This window comes from Lethenteron reissneri, chromosome 52 (assembly GCF_015708825.2).
Source record: "Lethenteron reissneri isolate LAM-NWPU_2019-01 chromosome 52, ASM1570882v1, whole genome shotgun sequence".
Taxonomy (NCBI): domain Eukaryota; kingdom Metazoa; phylum Chordata; class Hyperoartia; order Petromyzontiformes; family Petromyzontidae; genus Lethenteron; species Lethenteron reissneri.
The window spans coordinates 10,058,555-10,082,949 of record NC_083830.1 but is presented as its reverse complement, the minus strand read 5'-3'; the positions used below and the strand labels follow the sequence as shown (position 1 = coordinate 10,082,949).

General features: G+C 50.0%; 1 protein-coding gene across 1 annotated transcript in view; it reads right to left on the bottom strand.

The window, feature by feature from the left end:
* LOC133355871 (calretinin-like) overlaps nt 1-24,395 on the bottom strand; it is a 54,039-nt gene that overhangs the window by 19,679 nt on the left and 9,965 nt on the right. The window contains exons 2-9 of the mRNA XM_061573283.1: nt 15,327-15,403; nt 14,653-14,742; nt 11,542-11,622; nt 7,924-7,980; nt 3,970-4,047; nt 3,285-3,340; nt 3,091-3,130; nt 1,489-1,542 (exon numbers count right to left, since the gene is read on the bottom strand). Coding sequence (XP_061429267.1) covers nt 1,489-1,542; nt 3,091-3,130; nt 3,285-3,340; nt 3,970-4,047; nt 7,924-7,980; nt 11,542-11,622; nt 14,653-14,742; nt 15,327-15,403 — 533 coding nt within the window. The remainder of the gene's footprint in view (nt 1-1,488; nt 1,543-3,090; nt 3,131-3,284; nt 3,341-3,969; nt 4,048-7,923; nt 7,981-11,541; nt 11,623-14,652; nt 14,743-15,326; nt 15,404-24,395) is intronic.

Here is a 24,395-nt window from a genome sequence, read left to right as displayed (position 1 = left end):
ACCCCCCCCTCAAATATGACGTCACAAAGCTCTGCCCCCCCCCCCCCCAATTTTTGTTAAACATGCTTCAAATCGCTTTAAACTATTGTCATTGTAGTGCGTATTTAATGTGGCGCTGCACTCTGATGTTGTAGGAGAAAACATTTATTAAAAAGTCTATTTAATTAAGTAGAACGTGTCGTCTGTATTTATTTAAAGTTGCGCATTTTGATGTGACGTCATATTTCTCAAACCCCCCCCCCTCGTCACACATCGTCACAAATGTCTGACTCCCCCCCCCCCCCCCTATGTGCGTGACGTCATTTATGGACGGCCCCTTACTATCTGTCCGTTCTCTCCCAATCTTTCTCCCCTCGTTCTCTCGCCCTCTCCTGCCTCTGCTCCTTAGACCATGGCCACTTGGGGGGGGGGGGGGGGGTGTGACCCTGGCTCTTTGTGCCTCTGTGTTGCTGCTAGAAGTTTCTGTTTTTGTTAGGGGAAAAAACTTTTGCTCGCTGACTGGCTGGCAATCGACGATTATCCCATCGCTCCCGTGCGCCGCTTTTTCATCTCGCGATTTATGTTGCGCCAAGTGCCCATTACGCACTCAACGTGCAGCATCAAAGCGACGCACGCACGTTTGAGTCATCAAGGCATTCGCAGGACGCTCGCCCCTCAGAGATTAAAAAAACCCTTTCATGCGTGTGAACAAACAGAAGACACGTTGATCAACAACACTTCCACCCGAACGGATCTAATGCCGCTCGCAAACGTCAGCTCCCCACTTTGCCCTGCGTGCATGGACGTGCGCACACCGCGCTTCGCACGAGCAATGCTCTCTCAGCCTTGTCTAGACCACCAGCTCAATACGTGCGGCAGCAGCCGCATTGTCGCCGACACCGGCGGCTCAGGGAGTGCATGGGATGACGCGGTGGTCACATGACGCACACGCGAGGCATCGTGGGAATTGTGCCGTGTGACGGCAGCTTATGGGTTTTTTCAAAATCAGAATGTTTATTTATACTGGAGGAGGAATCCGATAAGCTATGAAGTTATTTTTCACAGATGCCCAATAGGGGCAGGTCAGAAGATTACAACAACAATGCAAAAACATGATAGGAGTGCAAAGTATTGGAAAGGTAAACAAATCGCTTAAAACAAATAGACAATTAAAACAATAACAACTTTTATCCTGTCGCAATGGTTTTTTTTTATCATCGGTAACACAGAGTTGGATTTCAACGAACACTTTCCCTTTAAAGGAAACGATTTACATTTAAAAAAAACAGGCGACAGACATCCATTGGGAGTCGTCCGCAGTTGCGAGTGGCAAAAGCTTGCCAAGCCAAGCTTGCGATGCCCATCCCGGAAATCCACGCATGCGCGATTGCCGCTCCTACTTCTCCGCAGCCTGTACGCGTGATTGTCCAGCTCTGTGCCGGGGAACGCCAAATTAGCCGGTACCAAAAAAAAAAAGCACGAAACGCCGCAGATTTCCTTCCGCCGTACCTTGTCGTAGTACGCGAATATCTCGTTGAATTCCTTGGCTGTCATTTTGACTCCCTGCAGCAGAAGGGGAAAGCGTTCCACGGTTAGGGGGGGCAGCAGTTGTCTCCGCTCACACTGCTGCGCACACACACGTGAGGGGTGTAGCCCCGAGAGGGAGGTCTGCAGGGCATCTTGGCACCGCTCTGCCAGGCTGGACGGACGTTCTTGGAAGAGGTGGGGGTACCCACATTTGGCGAGATGTTAACTACCTCGCCTGGTTATACAGGAGGTCGTGGGTTCGATCCCGACCCTGACGCCTGTTGTATATGTGGAGTTTTTCGTGTTTCTCTCCCTGTGGTAGCAAGGATTTTTTTCCTCGGGTCTACCGTTTTTTCCTCCACATTTAGAATCAACATGCGTTTAGACGATTTGACTGCTTATAAATATACACATGGTAAGCCACTTCGTTGAGCTATCATTTGTGATAGCCAGACAGCTTCAGAAAAAGAGCTATGTAGCTCTGTGGGGCCTTCCCTGGTAAAATAAAAATTAGCTTCGTTTTGTTCGTTTCATTTTTACCGCACCACATGCGACCTGCCGGTTGACGAACTGTGGTGACCCCATTTATGCTGCTGGGTGGACAGAGGCGGTAGGGCGATTTAAGAAACTTGCACCGTTATTTCAACTGCGACCTCAGGATTGCACGTTCGATTCCGGGAGATGGAATCGAACCAGGAGAAGGACTCGAACCGGCGACCTCACGATTGCAAGTCCGGCATGCCGCTGACCTTTACACCACACGGCAGTGCGCATGATTTACATCAGACCTATACGGAGGAGTGACGTTTGACAATACTATTATTGTGATTTGGATCAATATTCAGTTCAAGAATCAGTGTTTTTTCAGCCCTGTGTGTTGTCGTCTTGCTCTCTTGTCGAAGCACAAAGGTGCATTCGTATTGATGTGTGTATAGTTTTTGTCTCAAGTCGTCACATTATGCACGCGTCGTGAGCAGGACGCGTCTCCGAATATTCGCATTTCGCGAAAATCCTAAAATTGGGCCTATAAATATACAGCATGGATGTTTTAGACCACCGAGATTTCGCTTTGTATCCGATCGATCCCAAAACCGGAAGTGACATCACAACGGTATGCCGCCACTTCCGCGCTCTTCTCCACCACGAGGGTGATGTCACGTTGGCATGGGGCGACGTCACTGCTGCCAGCACGAAGACTTTTATAACATTGGAAATTGTCCCGAACAAATCCCTATCCTTTCCGTGTGTTTGTGTGTACGGAGCGGTGGCACAGCTATTAGCGTACTGCGCGACAAACCCGGTCGACCCGAGTTCGATTTCCGCTTACGACCAATAGTAGAGGTGATTATCTGAACCGGTCCTGGACCTCCCATAGGTCGACTCAGCTTTAAATGAGTCCCTGGTGCAGTGTGTGAACATCACCCTCTGGGGAGACAAAGACAGCCGGGCATGGTGTTGGTCACCCACCCCCTCGTGTGCCATGCCAGCCTTCATAGGTGCTACTCACCACCAGCACTTGCCCCAACGGTGTGTTGAGGCTAATACGGGGGTGGGGATCTTTGTGTGAATTGCGAGTGCACTCACCTGAAACTTCAACAGGAAGTTTTCCTGCACAGGAAGCAACCTGCGGTGGGCGGAAAACAACAACACAGGTGTACACAGCGTGGAGATGTCGATCCAATATGGGATAGGGTGAGATGACCCGATAGACGAGACAGGAGTGTGGGGGCGGGGGGGTGGACGGGGGGGGCTTAACGATCGGGGGGCCTCCCACTCACCTCGCCATTTCACCCAGACCCAACTTGCCGTCACGGTTGGTGTCGAATATTCTCAACTGCAACGAGCGACGCGGACACACAAACAAAAACACAACGTCAAAGCGGTGACGGATTCGGCATTTGGCTCGAGCTGAACGAGGCTCAACACTCGCGACGAAGCGGCTCAGCGGCACCGCACCCTGCCGATGAGACCGGAAGACGTCGACAACCCGTGCGGGGTTCGCTTCATTGAAAGCAACCCCGCGGGAAAACACTGGCTGCCTGGAATCCAACCCCAAGTTCTCGGCGGTGCTGACAGGGTATGCCGCCCTCTGAGCCAGCTCATGCCACCTTCGAGGGAGCCAAGTAAACGTATCGATGGGTGGAGCGGTGACGGCGGCGGTGAAACTCGCTGCACCGCGAACCCGGCGATCCGAGATGGATTCCCGGCCACGGATGACATCAGGGAAGAGTTGAGAGTGATCATCTGACCCGGAGCTGGCGATTCCATCGCTGGGTTCGCGGGCGTGGCGCGCTAACCGCTGCGCTGCCGCTCCCCGTAATGTGCACGTACACACACGGATGCTCGCTGGTGGGCACCGAGTGTGTGAGCCGGGTCGGGAGTAAGTGCAGAGAGAGTGAGAGTGGAAGGAGGGGTGCAGACGGAGGAGTTCGGAGGGTGTGGAGGGAGGAGTGTGGCGCTCACGATGGTGTGCGTGTACTCGTCCAGCTTCTCGTTGTCGTACTTCTTGCGGGCCTTGGTCAGCAGGTCACGCAGGAAGTTCTAAAAGCGCGGCGGCACACACAGGGGGCACACGCTGGAGACTAGATACTAGAGTGACACACACACACTCTAGACACTAGACACACACAGGGGGCACACGCTGGAGACTAGAGACTAGAGTGACACACACACACTCTAGACACTAGACACACACAGGGGGCACACGCTAGAGACTAGAAACTAGAGTGACACACACACACTCTAGACACTAGACACACACAGGGGACACACGCTAGAGACTAGAGACTAGAGTGACACACACACACTCTAGACACTAGGCACACACAGGGGACACACGCTAGAGACTAGAGTGACACACACACACTCTAGACACTAGACACACACAGGGGACACACGCTAGAAACTAGAGTGACACACACACTAGACACTAGACACACACAGGGGACACACGCTAGAGACTAGAAACTAGAGTGACACACACACTAGACACTAGACACACACAGGGGACACACGCTAGAGACTAGAGTGACACACACTCTAGACACTAGACACACACAGGGGACACACGCTAGAGACTAGAGACTAGAGAGACACACACACACTCTAGACACTAGACACACACAGGGGACACACGCTAGAGACTAGAGACTAGAGTGACACACACACACTCTAGACACTAGGCACACACAGGGGACACACGCTGGAGACTAGAAACTAGAGTGACACACACACACTCTAGACACTAGACACACACAGGGGACACACACTAGAGACTAGAGACTAGAGTGACACACACACACTCTAGACACTAGACACACACAGGGGACACACGCTAGAGACTAGAGACTAGAGTGACACACACACACTCTAGACACTAGACACACACAGGGAACACACGCTAGAGACTAGAGAGACACACACACACTCTAGACACTAGACACACACAGGGGACACACACTAGAGACTAGAGACTAGAGTGACACACACACACTATACACTAGACACACACAGGGAACACACGCTAGAGACTAGAGAGACACACACACACTCTAGACACTAGACACACACAGGGGACACACACTAGAGACTAGAGACTAGAGTGACACACACACACACTAGACACTAGACACACACAGGGAACACACGCTAGAGACTAGAGAGACACACACACACTCTAGACACTAGACACACACAGGGGACACACGCTGGAGACTAGAGACTAGAGTGACACACACACACTCTAGACACTAGACACACACAGGGGACACACGCTGGAGACTAGAGACTAGAGTGACACACACACACTCTAGACACTAAACACACACAGGGGACACACGCTGGAGACTAGAGACTAGAGTGACACACACACACTCTAGACACTAGACACACACAGGGGACACACGCTGGAGACTAGAGACTAGAGTGACACACACACACTAGACACTAGACACACACAGGGGACACACACTAGAGACTAGAGTGACACACACACACTCTAGACACTAGACACACACAGGGGACACACACTAGAGACTAGAGTGACACACACACACACTAGAGACTAGAGACTAGAGAGACACACACACACTCTAGACACTAGACACACACAGGGGACACACACTAGAGACTAGAGACTAGAGTGACACACACACACTAGACACTAGACACACACAGGGGACACACACTAGAGACTAGAGTGGCACACACACACTCTAGACACTAGACACACACAGGGGACACACACTAGAGACTAGAGTGACACACACACACTCTAGACACTAGACACACACAGGGGACACACACTAGAGACTAGAGAGACACACACACACTCTAGACACTAGACACACACAGGGGACACACACTAGAGACTAGAGTGACACACACACACTAGACACTAGACACACACAGGGGACACACACTAGAGACTAGAGTGACACACACACACTCTAGACACTAGACACACACAGGGGACACACACTAGAGACTAGAGTGACACACACACACACTAGAGACTAGAGACTAGAGAGACACACACACACTCTAGACACTAGACACACACAGGGGACACACACTAGAGACTAGAGACTAGAGTGACACACACACACTAGACACTAGACACACACAGGGGACACACACTAGAGACTAGAGTGGCACACACACACTCTAGACACTAGACACACACAGGGGACACACACTAGAGACTAGAGTGACACACACACACTCTAGACACTAGACACACACAGGGGACACACACTAGAGACTAGAGAGACACACACACACTCTAGACACTAGACACACACAGGGGACACACGCTGGAGACTAGAGACTAGAGTGACACACACACACTCTAGACACTAGACACACACAGGGGACACACACTAGAGACTAGAGACTAGAGTGACACACACACACTATACACTAGACACACACAGGGAACACACGCTAGAGACTAGAGAGACACACACACACTCTAGACACTAGACACACACAGGGGACACACGCTGGAGACTAGAGACTAGAGTGACACACACACACTCTAGACACTAGACACACACAGGGGACACACGCTAGAGACTAGAGACTAGAGTGACACACACACACTCTAGACACTAGACACACACAGGGGACACACACTAGAGACTAGAGACTAGAGTGACACACACACACTATACACTAGACACACACAGGGAACACACGCTAGAGACTAGAGAGACACACACACACTCTAGACACTAGACACACACAGGGGACACACGCTGGAGACTAGAGACTAGAGTGACACACACACACTCTAGACACTAGACACACACAGGGGACACACGCTAGAGACTAGAGACTAGAGTGACACACACACACTCTAGACACTAGACACACACAGGGGACACACACTAGAGACTAGAGACTAGAGTGACACACACACACTATACACTAGAAACACACAGGGAACACACGCTAGAGACTAGAGAGACACACACACACTCTAGACACTAGACACACACAGGGGACACACGCTGGAGACTAGAGACTAGAGTGACACACACACACTCTAGACACTAGACACACACAGGGGACACACGCTAGAGACTAGAGACTAGAGTGACACACACACACTCTAGACACTAGACACACACAGGGGACACACACTAGAGACTAGAGACTAGAGTGACACACACTCTAGACACTCGAGTAGTGAAGGCTATGTTAGTGACTGAAGAAAACTTACCACAAAGACAAAGATTCCCCGTGTAGCTTACCCAGGCTGTTGGGGCAAGTGCTGTTAGCGAGCGCCTATGAAGGCCCACACGGCACACAAGGGGGTGGATGGCCAACACCACGCCCGGCTGCTTTTGTCTCCCGAGTGGCGATGTTTACACACCGCACCAGGTACTCATTTGAAACCGAGTCGACCCAGGGGAGGTCCAGGGCCAGATGGCAACGCATTATGGTGTGATCGTGAAGATGGTGGTGGTGATGCTGGTGGTGATGGTGTGGTGGCGGTGGTGATGTTGACGGTGGTGGTGATGCTGGTGGTGATGGTGGTGGCGTTGGTGGTGATGTTGGTGATGATGGTGGTGGTGATGCTGTTCATGATGGAGTTGGTGGTGGCGAATGGCGGTTGTTGATGATGGTGGTGGTAGTGATGCTGGTGTTGATGGCGGTGGTGATGATGGCTGATGGTGTTTGCGGTGGTGGAGGTGATGCTGGTAGTGATGATGATGGTGTTGACGGTGGTGGTGGTGGTGGTGATACAGCATCAGGAGGAGTAGTGTGGGAGGGTGGGCGTCGTTTTTCCCGAGGCATTCTGCGGACTTCACCACAAGCCACGGCGCTCTGCCGCACAAACCGACGGATCGACCGCGCGCCACTCATTGCTCGATCTCGTATCCGAGCGCCTCCGCATACGCCTCGGCGCACCTTCAGCTCGTTGGCCTCGATGTAGCCGCTGCGGTCCGTGTCGTATCGCCTCCACGTCTGCAACGAAAAAAGGGGGGGGGGGCGGGGGGCAGAGGTGTTAGCAAGGTCAACAGCAAAGGTCAAGGTGGATGTCAAGAGGTCCATCAACGCCGGCACGGCCGCCCGGAGACCAAGGGGCTCGAGAACCGGGCCGGAAGGCCACGTGCGGCGATGGAAAAGGAAAAACAAATACTTGGCTCCTGATTGGTGGAACCTCTTTGTGTGTTAGGCACGGGGCACGTGCCCCCGCCCCCCGCACCCCCTGCTCCTCTCTGGGCAGCTGTGAAGGCCACAATCCCCTAACTATCAAACCTGGCAGGACCCTCCCAAAACAAACGAGGCTATCCTGGGTAATCAATCAAGGGTTTGTGGTATAATCGCAGATGTGTATGTAGATAGGGGTGTTGTATGTACGGGGGAGTGGAGGTGTAGCGGTTAGCGTGTTGCGCTACGAACCCGGCGGAACCCTGTTCGATTCCCGCTCACGGCCAACACCTAGTGGCGATCATTCATAATGAAGGTTTTTGGGTTTCGCTGGTAATTTACTCTCCAACACACCGTTGGGCTGAAGTGGTAACTATTTGGCGTTTTGTTTACGTGACAAATCCCTTACTAATTGGCTGTGTCGGGTGGTGGAGGGTTTTGACACATTTATATTTACGCGATCTAACCCAAAAACCTTCATTATGAATAATATTGGTCGTGAAAGCCTTCGTGTTAAACTGAGTGACGATCATCTTAACAGACCCTGGGATTCTTCCCCTAGGTTGACTTAGCATCAAATGAGTACCTTGTGTGGTGTGTAAACATCACAAATAAGGAGATAAAGGCAGTCGGGCGTGGTGCTGGCCACTCACCCCCTCGTATACCGTTCCAACCTTCATAGGTGCTACTCGCTAACAGCACTTGCCCCAACAGTTTGTTAACAGCTATACGGGGGATTTTTGCCTTTGTATGTACAAGGTAGCCAGTAAGCATGTTGCATCACGAAGCCATGCGGGCCTAGTTCGAGTCCGGGCGCTGGCTAACATCAGTGGCGAGTCACATAGACATCTGTGAACTACTGGACATGTGTGAAAAAGGGCGTTATAGCTCATCGTATTCCTCCAGTATAAATACGTACAGGGACTCCTCTGTTCGTAAGTTTATTTGTTCGTAAGTCCAACTTTACTCCTGTCGATTCTAAACACGGTGTACACTAAACATGGTAAATAGCTTTAAAAGTTGTACAATCTCCTGTAGATGTAGATGCCACTGGTTCTTCGTGTTCTGCAGATGTAGATGCCACCACCGCCATCTATTGCGCGGTGGTTGAACTTATGATATCGGTTCCAACAGACTCGACATATGGACAGGTTTGTTCGTATCTCTGGATGGCCGTAAGTCGACCGTTCGTAAGTCGAGGAGTCCTGTATTCCGATTCTGATATCCTCATCGGTTCTCCCACCACAGCACCATCGCCAAGCGGCATTGGACTGCCAAGCGGAAGTATGGTCAAGACAACCTCATAACCAACGGCGCCAGTGAGAGGTCTCCTCCACCCGTTGGTGGATTACGAGCGGTTGGAATGAATTTGCGTTTTCTGTTAAATGAGACACCCGCTCGCCCCCATCCCCCCCCCCCCCAATCAGCCTAGAGCCGTTAAATGATTCATTGGTAAAAAAAAAATTCGAAGCATTCATTAATTTGTGATTCACTCCATTAAACTGTGGGAGGGGTGGGGGGAGAGGAAGCATATGCACGCTTCCCTATTAGCGAACAAAGAAAACGTCGAGTTGATCGTGCGAAATGCGCGCTGACGTTTCGAGAAAAAAACCATGAAAGCGTAATGATAACCCGAAATGTTTATGAATCTCCGAGAGGCTTTGCCATTTGGACCATGAATAAAACAAGCTTGCAGGACGTGCCTCCGTGCCCAAAGTGTCCCTCGAGCTCAAGCGAGTCACGCCAATGCGCTCGTTTCCATCGGTGGCCTAGAATCAGCGGTGGAAAGTCCACGTTATCATGGATGCGAACCAATTGACAAAGCTGCTTTTCATATTATTGACTCAAGAAGAATGATAGTTCTGAGTCAACCGTTGACTGGGATTTGAACGTGTGCCCTTCTGATTGAGAGCCAATCAGCGATTTTTTTAAAATGTATTTTGGATTTAGTTATTTATTTAAAGGACACTTTTGGATTTTCCATCCCAGTCTGATCTGGATGAACAATGTTCCCCTTTTGTGATCTGGATGAATAATTTAACGGGCAATTGATCGCTAACCCAACCGCAGAGCCGCCCGGTGTCAGTTTCCCCTGCGGATGGTGGTCCAGCGCTGAATCGCGATCGCCTGGCGAGTGACAGGCGCGGCGATCGCGAAGCGCCGCTGCCGGCGATGATAGAGATCTGAGACGGTTGGCGCTGCGGGCACCAAGCTCAACCCATGGACCACGCAGCAACGCTACTGCCCGGTTCAATCATTCGCCGGCAGCTTTTCAGATATTCGCCGTGAGGCTACTCCTGAAGCCGTGCCGATTTGAGTCAATGGGTGTCTATATAGGTCTGTGGGTCTCTATGGAGGAGGCTCGTGAAGGACGCTGCTCGTCAGTTGGAAGCAGTCGCCCTCCAACAACAACGGAGGGCAGAGGAGCCAAGCTCACAACAATGAGCGGAGCGCCGGGCGGGTCAACGCAGCAAGTTCACACAGTAGGGGGCACAGATGGTGCATCTGCCGATCATCTCAGTCAGCAAACCCATGGTACCTGAGTCTGTCCCGTGACCTGCTGTTAGTGAGCCTTTGACACATCAAGTGGCCTTAAAAAGTGAACCCTGGCCTGGTAACAGGCACCATGGTGACGTCACTGCCACTTAGTGGTGCATTGCGGGTGTTGTTGTTATGGGTCTCTATGCAAGTCTAGGAATCTCTATGTGAGTCAATATCTCAATCCATGGACCGACACAGTAACGCCACTGTCCTCTTCAATCATTCAGTCTATGGGTGTTATCTAGTCCTGTGGGTCTCTATGCAAGTCGAGGCATCTCTACGTCAATAAATATCTCAATCCATGGACACACACAGTAATGCCACTTGCTACTTCAACCATTCGCCGGCAGGGTTTCGGAAATTAACTGCGAGGCTGCTCCTGAAGTTGTCCACTGGCCCACTCGTCAAGAGCGACATGAACACCAACACGCATCGCCGTTCAACTCCCCGCTTACAGATGAAGTAGAAGATTAATCTCATCGGATCCGGATCGATATTTTTTGCTTGCACCACCACGCTGTGATAATGATAAATACGATGATCATGATGATTTGATGACGATCATGATTATGATCATGATGTGTATATATGAACTTCTTTCGCACAGTATATAGCGAACTGTGCTAATCGGTGGGGCGAGATGACGCTCATGATGATGACTGTGATGATGATGATGATCGTGATAATGATCATGATGATGATTGTGATTATGATGCGGTTATCATGATGATCATGATGATGATGATGGCGATGATTGTGATAATGATTATCATGATGATGATGATTGCGGTGGTGGTGATGGCGATGATCCCAACTCATAGTGGACCAACTCACCTCCATGAACTCGGCGCTGGACTTGACGTGTTGCCGGAAGAAGAGAAGGAAATTCTCTTCGGTCGGGAGAATTTGCGCCAACTGCGGATTTAAACAAAAACACAAAAATATAGAAATCGAATAAATCACACGGCTTCAAAACTACAATACCTCGACAAAAGTGATGGGAATGACCACGCTCTCTTGTCAACATCCTCCAACATACTCCTTTTTCTTCCTCGTGATCGAAAACAACGACTTTGTTCATCTCTCTGTTCTCTTTTGACGTTTAACTTTTAAGTTTATAATCTCGATTTACATTCCAGTGGCGCTACCGCACCGGATGGGAACGAGTGGCTCACGGCGATCGGAAAGGTCGCGAGTTCAAATCCTCGCTGGGGGATGACTCGGCCCATCATCCATCCCTCCAACGGGGGTCGATAAAACGAGTACCGTACAAACGGCAGCTTGCATAGCCAACGTGATTCTCCGTGTTGGTTTTTGGGCGATGTCCGATGCAAAGATTCTTGTCGTTAGGCCCTCCGCCACCTGTTAGGATGGTGACCTCGAGGCAGATAACATCAATCCCGCCACATGTCATGGTGCGCCAATCGCATTCTCCTCGAAGTGCACGAGGTTCGAACTCTTCCACAAAAAACTTGAACGACCCCCAACCAACCGCTTGAGGACAAGGCCAGAGGAAGAAGATGCGACCATTTGTTGCGTGAGTGGAACACGCGGGGAGCGGAACAGATTGTCACCGTGGCCACCACCCAAGTCAGACGATGGATCGCTCCACATACCACCGAACTCCTGTCCCTGAGAGATCCAGTCCCGGTGGCATCGCGACCGCTCGCTCTGCCTCGCCTGAAGCCGTTGAATGGATTGCTAACCTCGACAACAAACTATGATTAACATCACACTGTAACCTTATTAGAAAGCCACTAGAGCTACGCACTTTTAAATCTAGGTTGAAAACTCATTTTTGTAAATATGTTTTTTGTGTTTCGTTTGTTGTACTTCCGCCCGCACCTCTGATTAGCACGTTTGGCTATGTACGGTGCGAAAGAAGTTCAACAAACATACGCACGTACATCACTGCTTCCCCAGCCGTACGAAGATAAAATTCTGACCATTCAAGCGCCACCCCTCCTCATCGGCGGCGCGAGACCTTTCACGGCTGAATTGAACGTGAACGTGCGACGACGTTCCGCTCCAACTGCTTCAAGTCTCATCGAGGTTGGCGAACACCGGAAATTCGGATCGCTCCCTAAAGAAGCTCAAGGCGTTGGCATGTGTACATAACAATGGTCGTAAAAATACCTGCGTAAATAATGTCGTCGGGTGGTGGAGGGGTTAAAGACAATAAACTAGTCAAACTATTTTTTATTTTACCAGGTAAGGCTCACTGAGCTATTTCAGAAGCGACCTGGCTATCACAAATGATAGCTCAACCAAGTGGCTTATCACGTGGACATTCGCAGCAGCCAAATACTGTAACATTCAAAATAATCTAGACGCACGTTTGTTAATGTGGAGGGAAAAACCGGAGGACCCGGAGAAAAATCCACACGACCACGGGGAGAGAGAGAGACACGCAAACTCCAAATATACAGCAGCAGCAGGCGTCAGGGTCGGGGTGGAACCCACAACCTCCTGTATACCAGGCGAGGTAGTTAACATCTCCTAGCCACTGTCACGTTGGCATCAAACGACAATCACTGGCACGAGGCTCGGCCCAAAAACATGCACGTGGGTCACAACAAGTCAACAGTGCTTAGATGGACTCATCCCCGCCGTAGGAATGTGTAATTTCCCCCCACTGGCTCTGCAGGGGCTGTAAACGTGAGATGAGCACCAGTGAAATGCCTCGACGCTCATTTGAGCGGCAGGAAATGGCTCTTGACGTTTGATCCGATAAGGGGCGCTCGCTCGCTCGCTCGCTCGCTCTCCGAGCCACCTGGCATCTCCACATTTTACTGCATTTACCGCCGTCACAGTGGAAAATATCGACGGGAAATTCACATTAAGTGGCCGGGATTAAATCAGCATCATCATCTTTCCATTTGGAGAGAAGTCAATGGAGGTTGTTGCCTTGTGGGTGAATAGACCTGGCTCTGTTGTGCACGCGTACAGCCAGCACTGATGGATGAAGGCCCCCCGACGCCGTGTGGATCGTGGGGGTTATTTGACCATACTTTACCACGCTGGTCAGTGTGCGTTTGGGCAAGCCGAGGAGCATAGGCGTGGTGCATAGAAGCGCAGTACAACAATGAATTGTCTGCACTGCCCTCTGCTGCCCACCACGTAGCCCCCACAGCAGCCTGGAGCAACTGGTTCTGCATGGCAGTCGCCCATCCAAGCACTATCCGGGCTCAACTGTGCTTAGCTCTGCCATAGGAATGTCGAGTTTCCATCACGAGTTCAAGACTGCCAAAGAGAGTGAGCCACTACGCGAAGGCCAACCGAGCGTGGGAGAGATTGGACCTGCATGCTTGAGCAATGAGCGACAGCCTACGCTGTTGTTTCTGTCTGTGTCTACGACAGATCAACGGGTAATTGATACAATAATGAACGCCCCATTCCCATATTTGTCTCTGCACATGAAAAGTCAGAGTATTTGTTTTACACAACCCATCAGCTAAACGACCTTCTGGGAGTGCAGCATTGGTTCAATGCAAGCAAACTCTGGACTGGTTTCAACTTTCAGTGTCTCATCCGTAGTCAGCCGTGATCGAAACCAACGCTGGCAAGAAGCCTTTCTGTCAGAAATAGGTTCTAGTTTTAACTAAAACACTGGACCCATTTCGGCAATCATTGTTTCATCATCCATAGGGGGTGTGTGCGGGGCCCGGTCCAAATCCCACTCTGTGGTGCCCCCCAAAGTGCGGGGCTCGGGGCGGTCGCCCCCTATTCGCCGTGCCCTTAGCGAACAGTTCTGCCCATTAGCAGTGTAGCGGGGTTGCTTGAACCGATGCTGGTGAAACTGCCCCATGTTGATAGGCGAGGACCCTCTCTGCAATAAACGGGTCCTGGCTCGACACAGAAACTTCACGCGGCAATAGGCAACCCGGAATCGCAATCGTTCCGTTGTCGCGAAGGATGTTCGTGGCAAAATAGATTCAAGCTCACCTCTGCCATCTCTATTTTTCCGTCCGCGTTCTTGTCGTACTTTTCCATGAACGATTTCATCTTCTCTTTTACCACACTCTCGGGCAGTTCCTGCGCTCGTTTATAACGGCACGAAGAGAGGGGTGGCGGGGGGAGAGGCGTGGGGGGGATGGGGGGACAAAAACACGTCTGTCATTGGCATCGCCCCGGGACGGCACTTGGGCCCAGCATCTATTTATCTATTAAAAACTAAACCCAATTTTTTTTATTGTACCATGTAGAGACCCACTGAGTGATATCGCTATTGTTTTTAAAGCGACCTGGCTATCGCAAATGATCGCTCAACGAAGTGGCTTATCATCGTGTCGAAATTTAGAGCGGCCAAATATTCTAAATGCATGTTTTATAACGGTGGAGGGAAAAACTAAAAGAAAAATCCACGCGACCACGGGGGAAAACACGCAAACTCCAAATATACAGCAGGCATCGTCAGGGTCGGGATCGAACCCACAACCTCCTGTATACCAGGCGAGGGAGTTAACATCTTGCCACTTAGACAAGGCCCCAATCGCACCGGAGATGAATCGATGGCCCGGCGATGTTTCACCGGATCCAGCGTGCCTGCCATAGCGAACAGTTAACGGCAAGTCCCGTGATGCATGTCGGGGTGAAGGCGAGTTGGGGTCGCTGCTCACCACCCCCACGCCGCGCCGCGCCTGCTCCAGGTCTCGGAAGAAGTTCTCGAGCTCCTTGCCCTCGATGAAGCCGTTCTCTGCAGCACGAAGGGGAAGCAACAGGGGGGGGGGGGTCTCGAGTTGAACACAAGCAGATCGATTGTTGGAATCCCATCGAGGCGATAATTCGTTTCCACGGTCACCGTTTACTGTCGGGGTGGGGGGGGGCGAGGGATACGTTCCTGAAAGGTGGGACGACGTATATTGAAACGACGTTAAATAATTATCCAAGCAATTTACAGGGCGGTAGGCGGCGGTGGAGGCGAGGGATAACGACAAAGGGACGGACGACGATGCTGTCAGCGACGTGAGAGTGTGGGGGCTTGAGGCGACGCGAATCGACGGCCACGCTCTTCCCCACCAACGAGCGGCTTCCACCCGCACACCTCCACGTCGCTGGTTTAACACCACCTAGTAGTAGTAGTTGTTGTAGTAGTTGTAGTAGTAAAGTGGTTTTCGCGACCAATATCATCCACAATACAGGTTTTATTTTTAGTTTAGATCGCGTAAATATTTAACTGTGTCGTTAAACCCACCACCACCCGACACAGCCAACTGGTAAGGGTTGTCACGTAAACAGAATGTGCCAATTCGTTACTGGTACAGCACTAGTGTGTAGTGTATAGTGTAGTGTATAGCAGTGTAGTGTATAGTGGAGTGTATAGTGTAGTGTACTATAGTGTAGTGTATAGTGTAGTGTACTAGTACAGCACTAACCGGTGTGTTGGAGAGCCAAGACACAACATTTACAATCTGAGTACGACGTTTCGTCTGTGATTACAACAAGCTTCATCAGGTGACAGACAGATTTATTCTCTTGCGTGGAGCCTCGAGCAGCATCACGGACCGACTGGCTCGATATTTCAATGTGGAGAGACGAATGTTGATGGGGGGGAGGAGGAGGAGGCATTGGTTATTGTCATTAACATTCTCCAGGCGACCCCCCCCCCCGCCCCCCCACGTGATTATTTTGTGCCGCGTGTTGCTGCGTTTAGTGCGAGCGTCCAGCGAGGATCCCGGTCCTTGCAGAGAGGGCCCCTTTGCCGATAAACAGTCGGCAATTCGCTCACGTTGATTCAGGCGAGCCTGACTTTGCTGATGAGGCACTGCATGTCGAAACCAGCCCTTGCCTACAAACTTCGGGCAGTTCGTCCGTGTTGGTTCAAGGGAACATGGCTCTGCTGATGAGGGACTCAATGTCGAAACCAGCCCTTGTCCACAAACATCGGGAAGTTCACCCGCGTTGGTTCAAGCGAGTCTGGCTGCTGATGAGACACTGCACGTCAAAACCAGCCCAGAGTTTTGCTTGTATTGAACCAATGTTGCTGATAGGATGCACTCCCAGAATTCCGTGTGGGTGGCTGATGGGATGTAAATACATACGGTTTGTATATATATATATATTTTTACGTGTTGAGACAAATATATGAAAGAGGCACAGTGTCTGCGCACCAACTCTGCCAAGAATGCCACCTGGGCCAATCATTCCTGGGTGGGGACTAAAGGCGATGGTGATGAGATAATACGAGAAGAGATGCGGACAAGATGAGATCGATTATTGAGATGATTTTATGATGTAAATTATCACGTGGAATGTTTATGTGGATTTGAATTCGAGCTATTCAGAATCATTCGTTCGTTCGTTTCACGGTCCGCTTGTCCTGGTGAGGGTCGCGGCGGCAGCATCTTGAGAATCACAATCAGAATCTTTATTTATGCTGGAGGAATCCGATGAGCTATAAAGCAGTTATTCACAGATGTCCAGTAGAGGCGGGTCAGAAAGTTACAACAACAAACAATACAAAAACACGATAGGAGTGCAAAGTATTGAAAATGAAAACAAATCCCTTTAAAATATTTTTTGAAATAAAACCAAACATTTTTTCTTTTTATCTTTCCAGGTAAAGCCCGTTGATCTATTAGCTTTCTTTTCCGAAGCGGTCTGACCACAAATGATAGCTCAACGAAGTGGCTTATCACGTGGACATTTATAGCAGCAAAATAATCAAAAGAATCTGGACTCACGTTTCAAAATGTGGAGGAAAAGACCGGAGGACACGGATACAAAATCCACGCGACCAAAGGGACAGAGACGCACAAACTCAAAATATACAGCAGCAGGCGTCAGGGTCGGGATCAGGCGAGGAAGATGACATCTCGCCACCGTGGTGCCCCTTAAATGAATAATATATATTGCATTCTCGTGCGTGATGGCAGCAGCAATATGTTTAGAAGCTAGATGCCAATGTTGAGGTCTGCTGCTCGTCACGACAAGAGGGCTTCGGGAGACAGAGTTCGTGTAGCTTTGATGTTTCATCCGTTGAAGGAGCTGATTCTGATATTCCGTCCACTCTTGTGCTGTTGTTTTTCCCCATGTATGTACATATGTTGAACTTCTTTCGCACCGTACATAGCCAACCGTGCGCACGGGAGGGAATGACAACAAACTGAACACAAAAATCAGTTCTAAAGAAACGACTTTCAATCGAGATGATTTTAAAGTGCATAGCTCCAGTGGCTTCCTAATATCAGAAAGGAAGGAGCGTTCCAGACGACCGCAGAAGCGCATCTGAAAGTGCGCGGATGCGGTGACTGCCGTCTTTGTGCGATGGCCAGCCAGGTAGCTCGTGAACCTCTTGAGCTATTTGGGAGCGATAATTGTTTTTTTACCCTTTTATCTGGAAACAAAACTGACACCTTTTTCACAAGGAGTCATGTTTGCATAGACCACAATACCTGCAGTCATAATGCAAACAAAAAACATAACTCTGATAATGCATGTACTGTCCTTGAAGTTGATTGGTCCACACCCGAGACAGCTTTCCTTAGAGCCTAGTCTCACATGGGTTGGACCAGATGACGCCAAAAGGCGCACAACATTGTTTGCATAAAAGGCGCACAACATTGTTGTGCAAACATGACTCCTTGTAAAAAAGGTGTCAGTTTTGTTGCCAGATAAAAAGGTAAAAAAACAATTATCATATTTTTTACTGGCAAATGAGGCTCCAATGGTCTACTTGGGAGCGTTGCACCTTTGGCTCGCTTCACCCAATGTGCTCCACGCGGTGCGCATTGCATCCTCGCTCGCACGCACATTTTCCCTTGCGGCGTTCAGTTGGTGCTCACGGTGTTTTAAATTAAATTATAATCATTACAATAGCAGCCCGGTTGGGCACTGGAATCGTGTCCCGGATAGTATGAGAACCATTCATGATATTTAAGTTAACATTTTTTTTTATTGTATATATGTTGTTTTTTCTGAAATACCGCGGGAGCGAGATGTTAACTACCTCATCTAGTATACAGGAGATCGTGGGTTAGATCCCGACCCTGATGCCTGAATATTTGGAGTCTCTCTTCCCGTGGTCGCGTGGATTTTTCTCCAGTTTTTCTCTCCACATGTAGAATCAACGTCACGCGTTCAGAGTATTTGGCTGCTATAAATTTCCACACGATAAGCCACTTTGTTGAGCTACCATTTGTGGCCAGGTCACTTCTGGAAAAGGCCTATGAAGCCCAGTGGCCTTACCTGGTAAAATAAAATATAGTTGATAGTTTTTATTGCTTGTTTCAATGTTGAATCAAGAAAGACGTATTCTGTGCTGCTCTCCAGTCGCCTGGGTGAAAAGTGGGGCGATACGTTTTGCCCAATCCTAGCCGTGCTGGCTCTACAAACTTAACACACATTCCTGCGGAGGGAGCTGGTAGGAACGTTGGGTTGCTCGGTCAATGGCCACGGTCAACGGCGGCGTGGTGTATTCCGCAAATATGCCCGACTGTGAGGGCGGGTGCAAGCCGGCGTAAGTAGGTTAAACGTTGAGTTTTATAAGGGCACCACGGGGTGACCAGCCCCTCCCCACCCAGCCCCACCCCTCCCACCCCACACCCAGCCCCACCCTCCCCACCCAGCCCCTCCCCACCCTCCCCACCCAGCCCCTCCCTCCCCCACCCAGCCCCTCTCTGCACAACGGACGGACGGACACAATAATCCCCTGTGGGTTGGTGTAACCAGGAGGTTCCTACCAGTACGAACCAACTAAGTGAATGCACTTCGTGTGTTGAATAACGAGCGATGCCGTGCGGCTTGGCGTGGCCTCGGCATCGCCACGGTGACGCGCGGAGAGACGGGCCCTGAGTGGCGGCTCTGATAATTACCCCGGGCCGAGCGCGCAGATGGTGGCTGGCTGCATTACCACTGTCAAGATGAGACGCCCTCTCGCTCGTTCGCTCAGACAAAGCATTGTAGCAATAGCAGCGGTCCGGGTGGTTTTGACCAAAATGTGCCTCTTCAATCAACGGCGGTCACCTAGGCTACACAAACAGTAGAAGAAAGTGCAGTGTTTTTTGTAAAGATGTTGATTTTGTAACGATGTTTATTTTGGGGTGGGGAGATGTTAACTGCTTTGTGTGGTATACAGGAGGTCGTGGGTTCGATCCCGACCCCGACGCTTGTTGTATATTTAAGTTTGCGTGTCTCTCTCTTTCAAATTCGTGAAGCGTTCTCTCCCGGTGGCCGTGTTGATTTTTCTCCGGGTCCTTCGGTGTTTCCCTCGACATTTCGAATCAACATCACGCGTTTAGAGTATTTGGCTGCTATAAATTTCCGCATGATGATAAGCCACTTCGTTGAGCTATCATTTGTGACCAGGTCGTTTCTGAAAAAAAGCTGTATAGCTCAGTGGGCGTTGGTAAAATAAAACATAGACATAGTTTAGTGTAACTTTATTTGGCGATACTGCTGTTGGCAGTGGTGTATAGCCACCACACACAAAAAAAACACTCAACGCCTTCATCGATGTATGCTCTGTGTGTGTGGCCTTAAAAGGATAAATATATCAGGTGTCATACCGGGCAATGGGCCTTGTTCATAGGACATGAAATGGTCTGCAGGCATCTCTAATGATGATGATGACTATTATGGCGGTGGTGGTGTTGTAATGATGAGATTGATTCTAGATTTGAAGTTTTCGTGACTGCAAGGATCCATAGGCTTAACTTAGCTTTCTTATCTACTTCCACCCCCTGCATCACAAAGCTTCAGTTTGAACTCCAGGCGTTACCTCCAAGCCCACACCCCGCCCCCACACCCCGCCCCCACACTCACCATGCCCCCTCCCCCCCTCCTTCCCCCGCAACTATATAATTCCTCGTCACAGCCATCTCTTAGACACACTTAAGCGGTGTGCTTTCGCTGCGTTGTCCCCACCTGAAGACGGACGCTTGTGTTGCGCCCGAAACGTCGTGATTTAATTTAGTTGTTTTAATTTTTATTTTATTTTATTTTTTACCTACGTGACTTTACCGAAAAAACCAAAGAGATGAGAGTGATGTAGTGATGCGGACTTCTATGTTATTGAGTCGTACAAATTATATTTATCATAATACATTTGCTATTATATATTATAATATTGTACAACACATTTGATATTCACGCTGTCGTTCCTATAGCGCAGGGCGATCATCGCGCAGCAAGGCGCTGCTGTGTTTCACAGGCACAGGCTGCGGTAGTTTCACAGTAGTGGGCGATGCTATTGCTGTGTGTGTCTGTGTGATGATCCCAATCGAGTGATGAGCAGTGTCATTTTTTGTTCAAATGTGGGACCGTGACGTTGGCACACAATGGCCGACTCACCTCGAGTAGCATCGCGGCATCTTTCACATTCACTGTCAAGCAAAGTGGCGCCATTAGCTTCTTTTCAGAAGCGACCTGGCCACAAATGATAGCTCAACAAAGTGGCTTATTACGTGGAAATGTATAACAGACAAATACTCTAAACGCATGTTTCTAAATGTGGAGGGGAAAACCGGAAGACCTGGAGAAAATTCCACGCGACCAATGGGAGAACTTGCAAACTCCAAATATAAAGGCATCAGGGTCGGGATCGAACCCACGACTTCCTGTATACCAGGCGAGGTAGTTAATGTCTTCCGCACCATACGTAGCCAACTGTGCTAATCGAAGGCGTGGGGATGGACAACAAACTCAAACACAAAAAGCAGTTCTAAAGGAATACGTTTTCAATCTGGATGATGATTTAAAAGTTCTCAGCTCCAGTGGCTGCCAAATATCGGAAGGAAGAGCATTCCAGATGGCCGCAAAAGCTAATCTGAAAGCATGCAATGCAGCGACTTTTGTTCGATGTCTAGCCAATAACACGCAACCGTAATATAGTCTTGGAAGTGTTCACCTGGGCGGCCGTGTAACAAGTGGCGAATGTGTTACCGCTGGGTGGCTTATCACCACCCGGGCAGTGATGCTTATGATGATGATGGTGGTGGTGTTGGTGATGAGGGCTATTGTGATGTGGCAATGCGCGCTCCTGCGGGGCTGATCATTAATCATCGCCACACGCCACTGATTTGAGCCAAGCGGTGTCGCCTCTTGCGCTTTGCACCACTCGGGCCGTTGCGGAGAATCGTAGGGAGCCGTGTGGCGTGCCGCCAGTGTCCCTTTGGTAACGGGCGGCGGCGATGATGATCGGTGACAACGCTGGCGGTCTCTGCGGAGGCCTCGCTGATCGATGTGGTTATGGTCCCCCAGGGGCGGGCAGGGGGGAGAAGGCATTTGCTCCCTGGGGGCATCGTTAAGGCCCGGGACGCGCGAACGTTCACGACGTTGCACGCACGGACGGCTGAGATCCGCGTAAACCCACACAGCCGCAGAATCAAACCAGAGCGGAGGAGTTCCATCAAACCCCCAATGCAAAAACACACGAAGGGGACATTTTTCCTTTCAAATCTGACTTGCTCATCACGCGATCTCTCCCCGCCATCAGCTAGCTTCCCTTTGTATGTTACGTACGTTGAATTTTTTATTCGCACCGTACGTAGCCAACCACGCTAATCGGAGGGTGCTTTGGTCTCCTCCATGTTTGGTACTTTTGGTGTTTTCTGTTAAGTTTTCGCGTGGAGTTCTGTCTGTGTAACTTGTTGTTGTTTTTGCTTGTTGTTAGTTTGCAAATTGCCTCCATCATGCAATGGCCCTTTCACTGCCACCACTACAACAGAGCTGCTAGGCTCAAAGGAGCATTACAAAAATAAAGTTTGAGTTTATGAGTCTCTGTGTAACTCTTTGCGTCTCGATGTGACTCTGTGTTATCTGCAATCGGCTGTGACCGTGGTCATCCCTTGTGTAGAATGACTTAGGACCCCAACGTCGGATATGAGGACCTTTAATTGTAGCACTCCGATTCACAAGCCTCCAGCCGCCATTCCTCCCAGCCGTCTCCCCCTTCGCGACCCTCTGCTTTTATCCCTGCCCCCCTCCCTCCCGCACCCCCCCCCCCTCTTCCTCCACCAATCCCATCTCTCCCTGCGTGTAGTAAGAGGCTAGCAGTAGAGAAGCTAGCAGAGTGTATAGTGAGAGGCTAGCAGTGGAGAAGCTAGCAGAGTGTATAGTGAGAGGCTAGCAGTGGAGACGCTAGCAGAGTACACTGTGACAGGCTAGCAGTAGAGAAGCTAGCAGAGTGTATAGCAGGAGGCTAGCGGTAGAGAAGCTAGCAGAGTGTATAGTGAGAGGCTAGCAGTGGAGACGTTAGCAGAGTACACTGTGACAGGCTAGCAGTAGAGAAGCTAGCAGAGTGTATAGTGAGAGGCTAGCAGTAGAGAAGCTAGCAGAGTGTATAGTGAGAGGCTAGCAGTAGAGAAGCTAGCAGAGTGTATAGTGAGAGGCTAGCAGTAGAGAAGCTAGCAGAGTGTATAGTGAGAGGCTAGCAGTGGAGAAGCTAGCAGAGTGTATAGTGAGAGGCTAGCAGTGGAGAAGCTAGCAGAGTGTATAGCAGGAGGCTAGCGGTAGAGAAGCTAGCAGAGTGTATAGTGATAGGCTAGCAGTGGAGAAGCTAGCAGAGTGTATAGTGAGAGGCTAGCAGTGGAGACGCTAGCAGAGTACACTGTGACAGGCTAGCAGTAGAGAAGCTAGCAGAGTGTATAGTGAGAGGCTAGCAGTAGAGAAGCTAGCAGAGTGTATAGTGAGAGGCTAGCAGTGGAGAAGCTAGCAGAGTGTATAGTGAGAGGCTAGCAGTAGAGAAGCTAGCAGAGTGTATAGTGAGAGGCTAGCAGTAGAGAAGCTAGCAGAGTGTGTAGTGAGAGGCTAGCAGTAGAGAAGCTAGCAGAGTGTACAGTGAGAGGCTAGCAGTAGAGAAGCTAGCAGAGTGTGTAGTGAGAGGCTAGCAGTGGAGAAGCTAGCAGAGTGTACAGTGAGAGGCTAGCAGTAGAGAAGTTAGCAGAGTGTATAGTGAGAGGCTAGCAGTGGAGAAGCTAGCAGAGTGTATAGTGAGAGGCTAGCAGTAGAGAAGCTGGCAGAGTGTATAGTGAGAGGCTAGCAGTAGAGAAGCTAGCAGAGTGTATAGTGAGAGGCTAGCAGTAGAGAAGCTAGCAGAGTGTATAGTGAGAGACTAGCAGTAGAGAAGCTAGCAGAGTGTACAGTGAGAGGCTAGCAGTGGAGAAGCTAGCAGAGTACACTGTGACAGGCTAGCAGTAGAGAAGCTAGCAGAGTGTGTAGTGAGAGGCTAGCAGTGGAGAAGCTAGCAGAGTACACTGTGACAGGCTAGCAGTAGAGAAGCTAGCAGAGTGTATAGTGAGAGGCTAGCAGTGGAGAAGCTAGCAGAGTACACTGTGACAGGCTAGCAGTAGAGAAGCTAGCAGAGTGTATAGTGAGAGGCTAGCAGTGGAGAAGCTAGCAGAGTACACTGTGACGGACTAGCAGACGAGCAGTACAAGCGAAAGAGTTGCGACGGAGATGCGTGGTGTTGAACGCGTGGAGTTCTGTACGAATAAAGTGACACGGGAGAAAAATAAGTTGTCTGCGTAAAATAACACCACTACATATATACTGTAGTTTTTTTTTGCTTTTAAAGGAAACAACATCGTACATATGGATGCATGGGTTTCGCATCGCTTTCCAGTCACTGTACCTGTGTGCTCGGTGACGTTTGATATTGAATGCACCCCGAAAGCTCAAACTCCTATACCCAACTGTTGTATTAACACTCGCCATAACACTCGCCCTAACACCAGGCGTGTAATTATTCA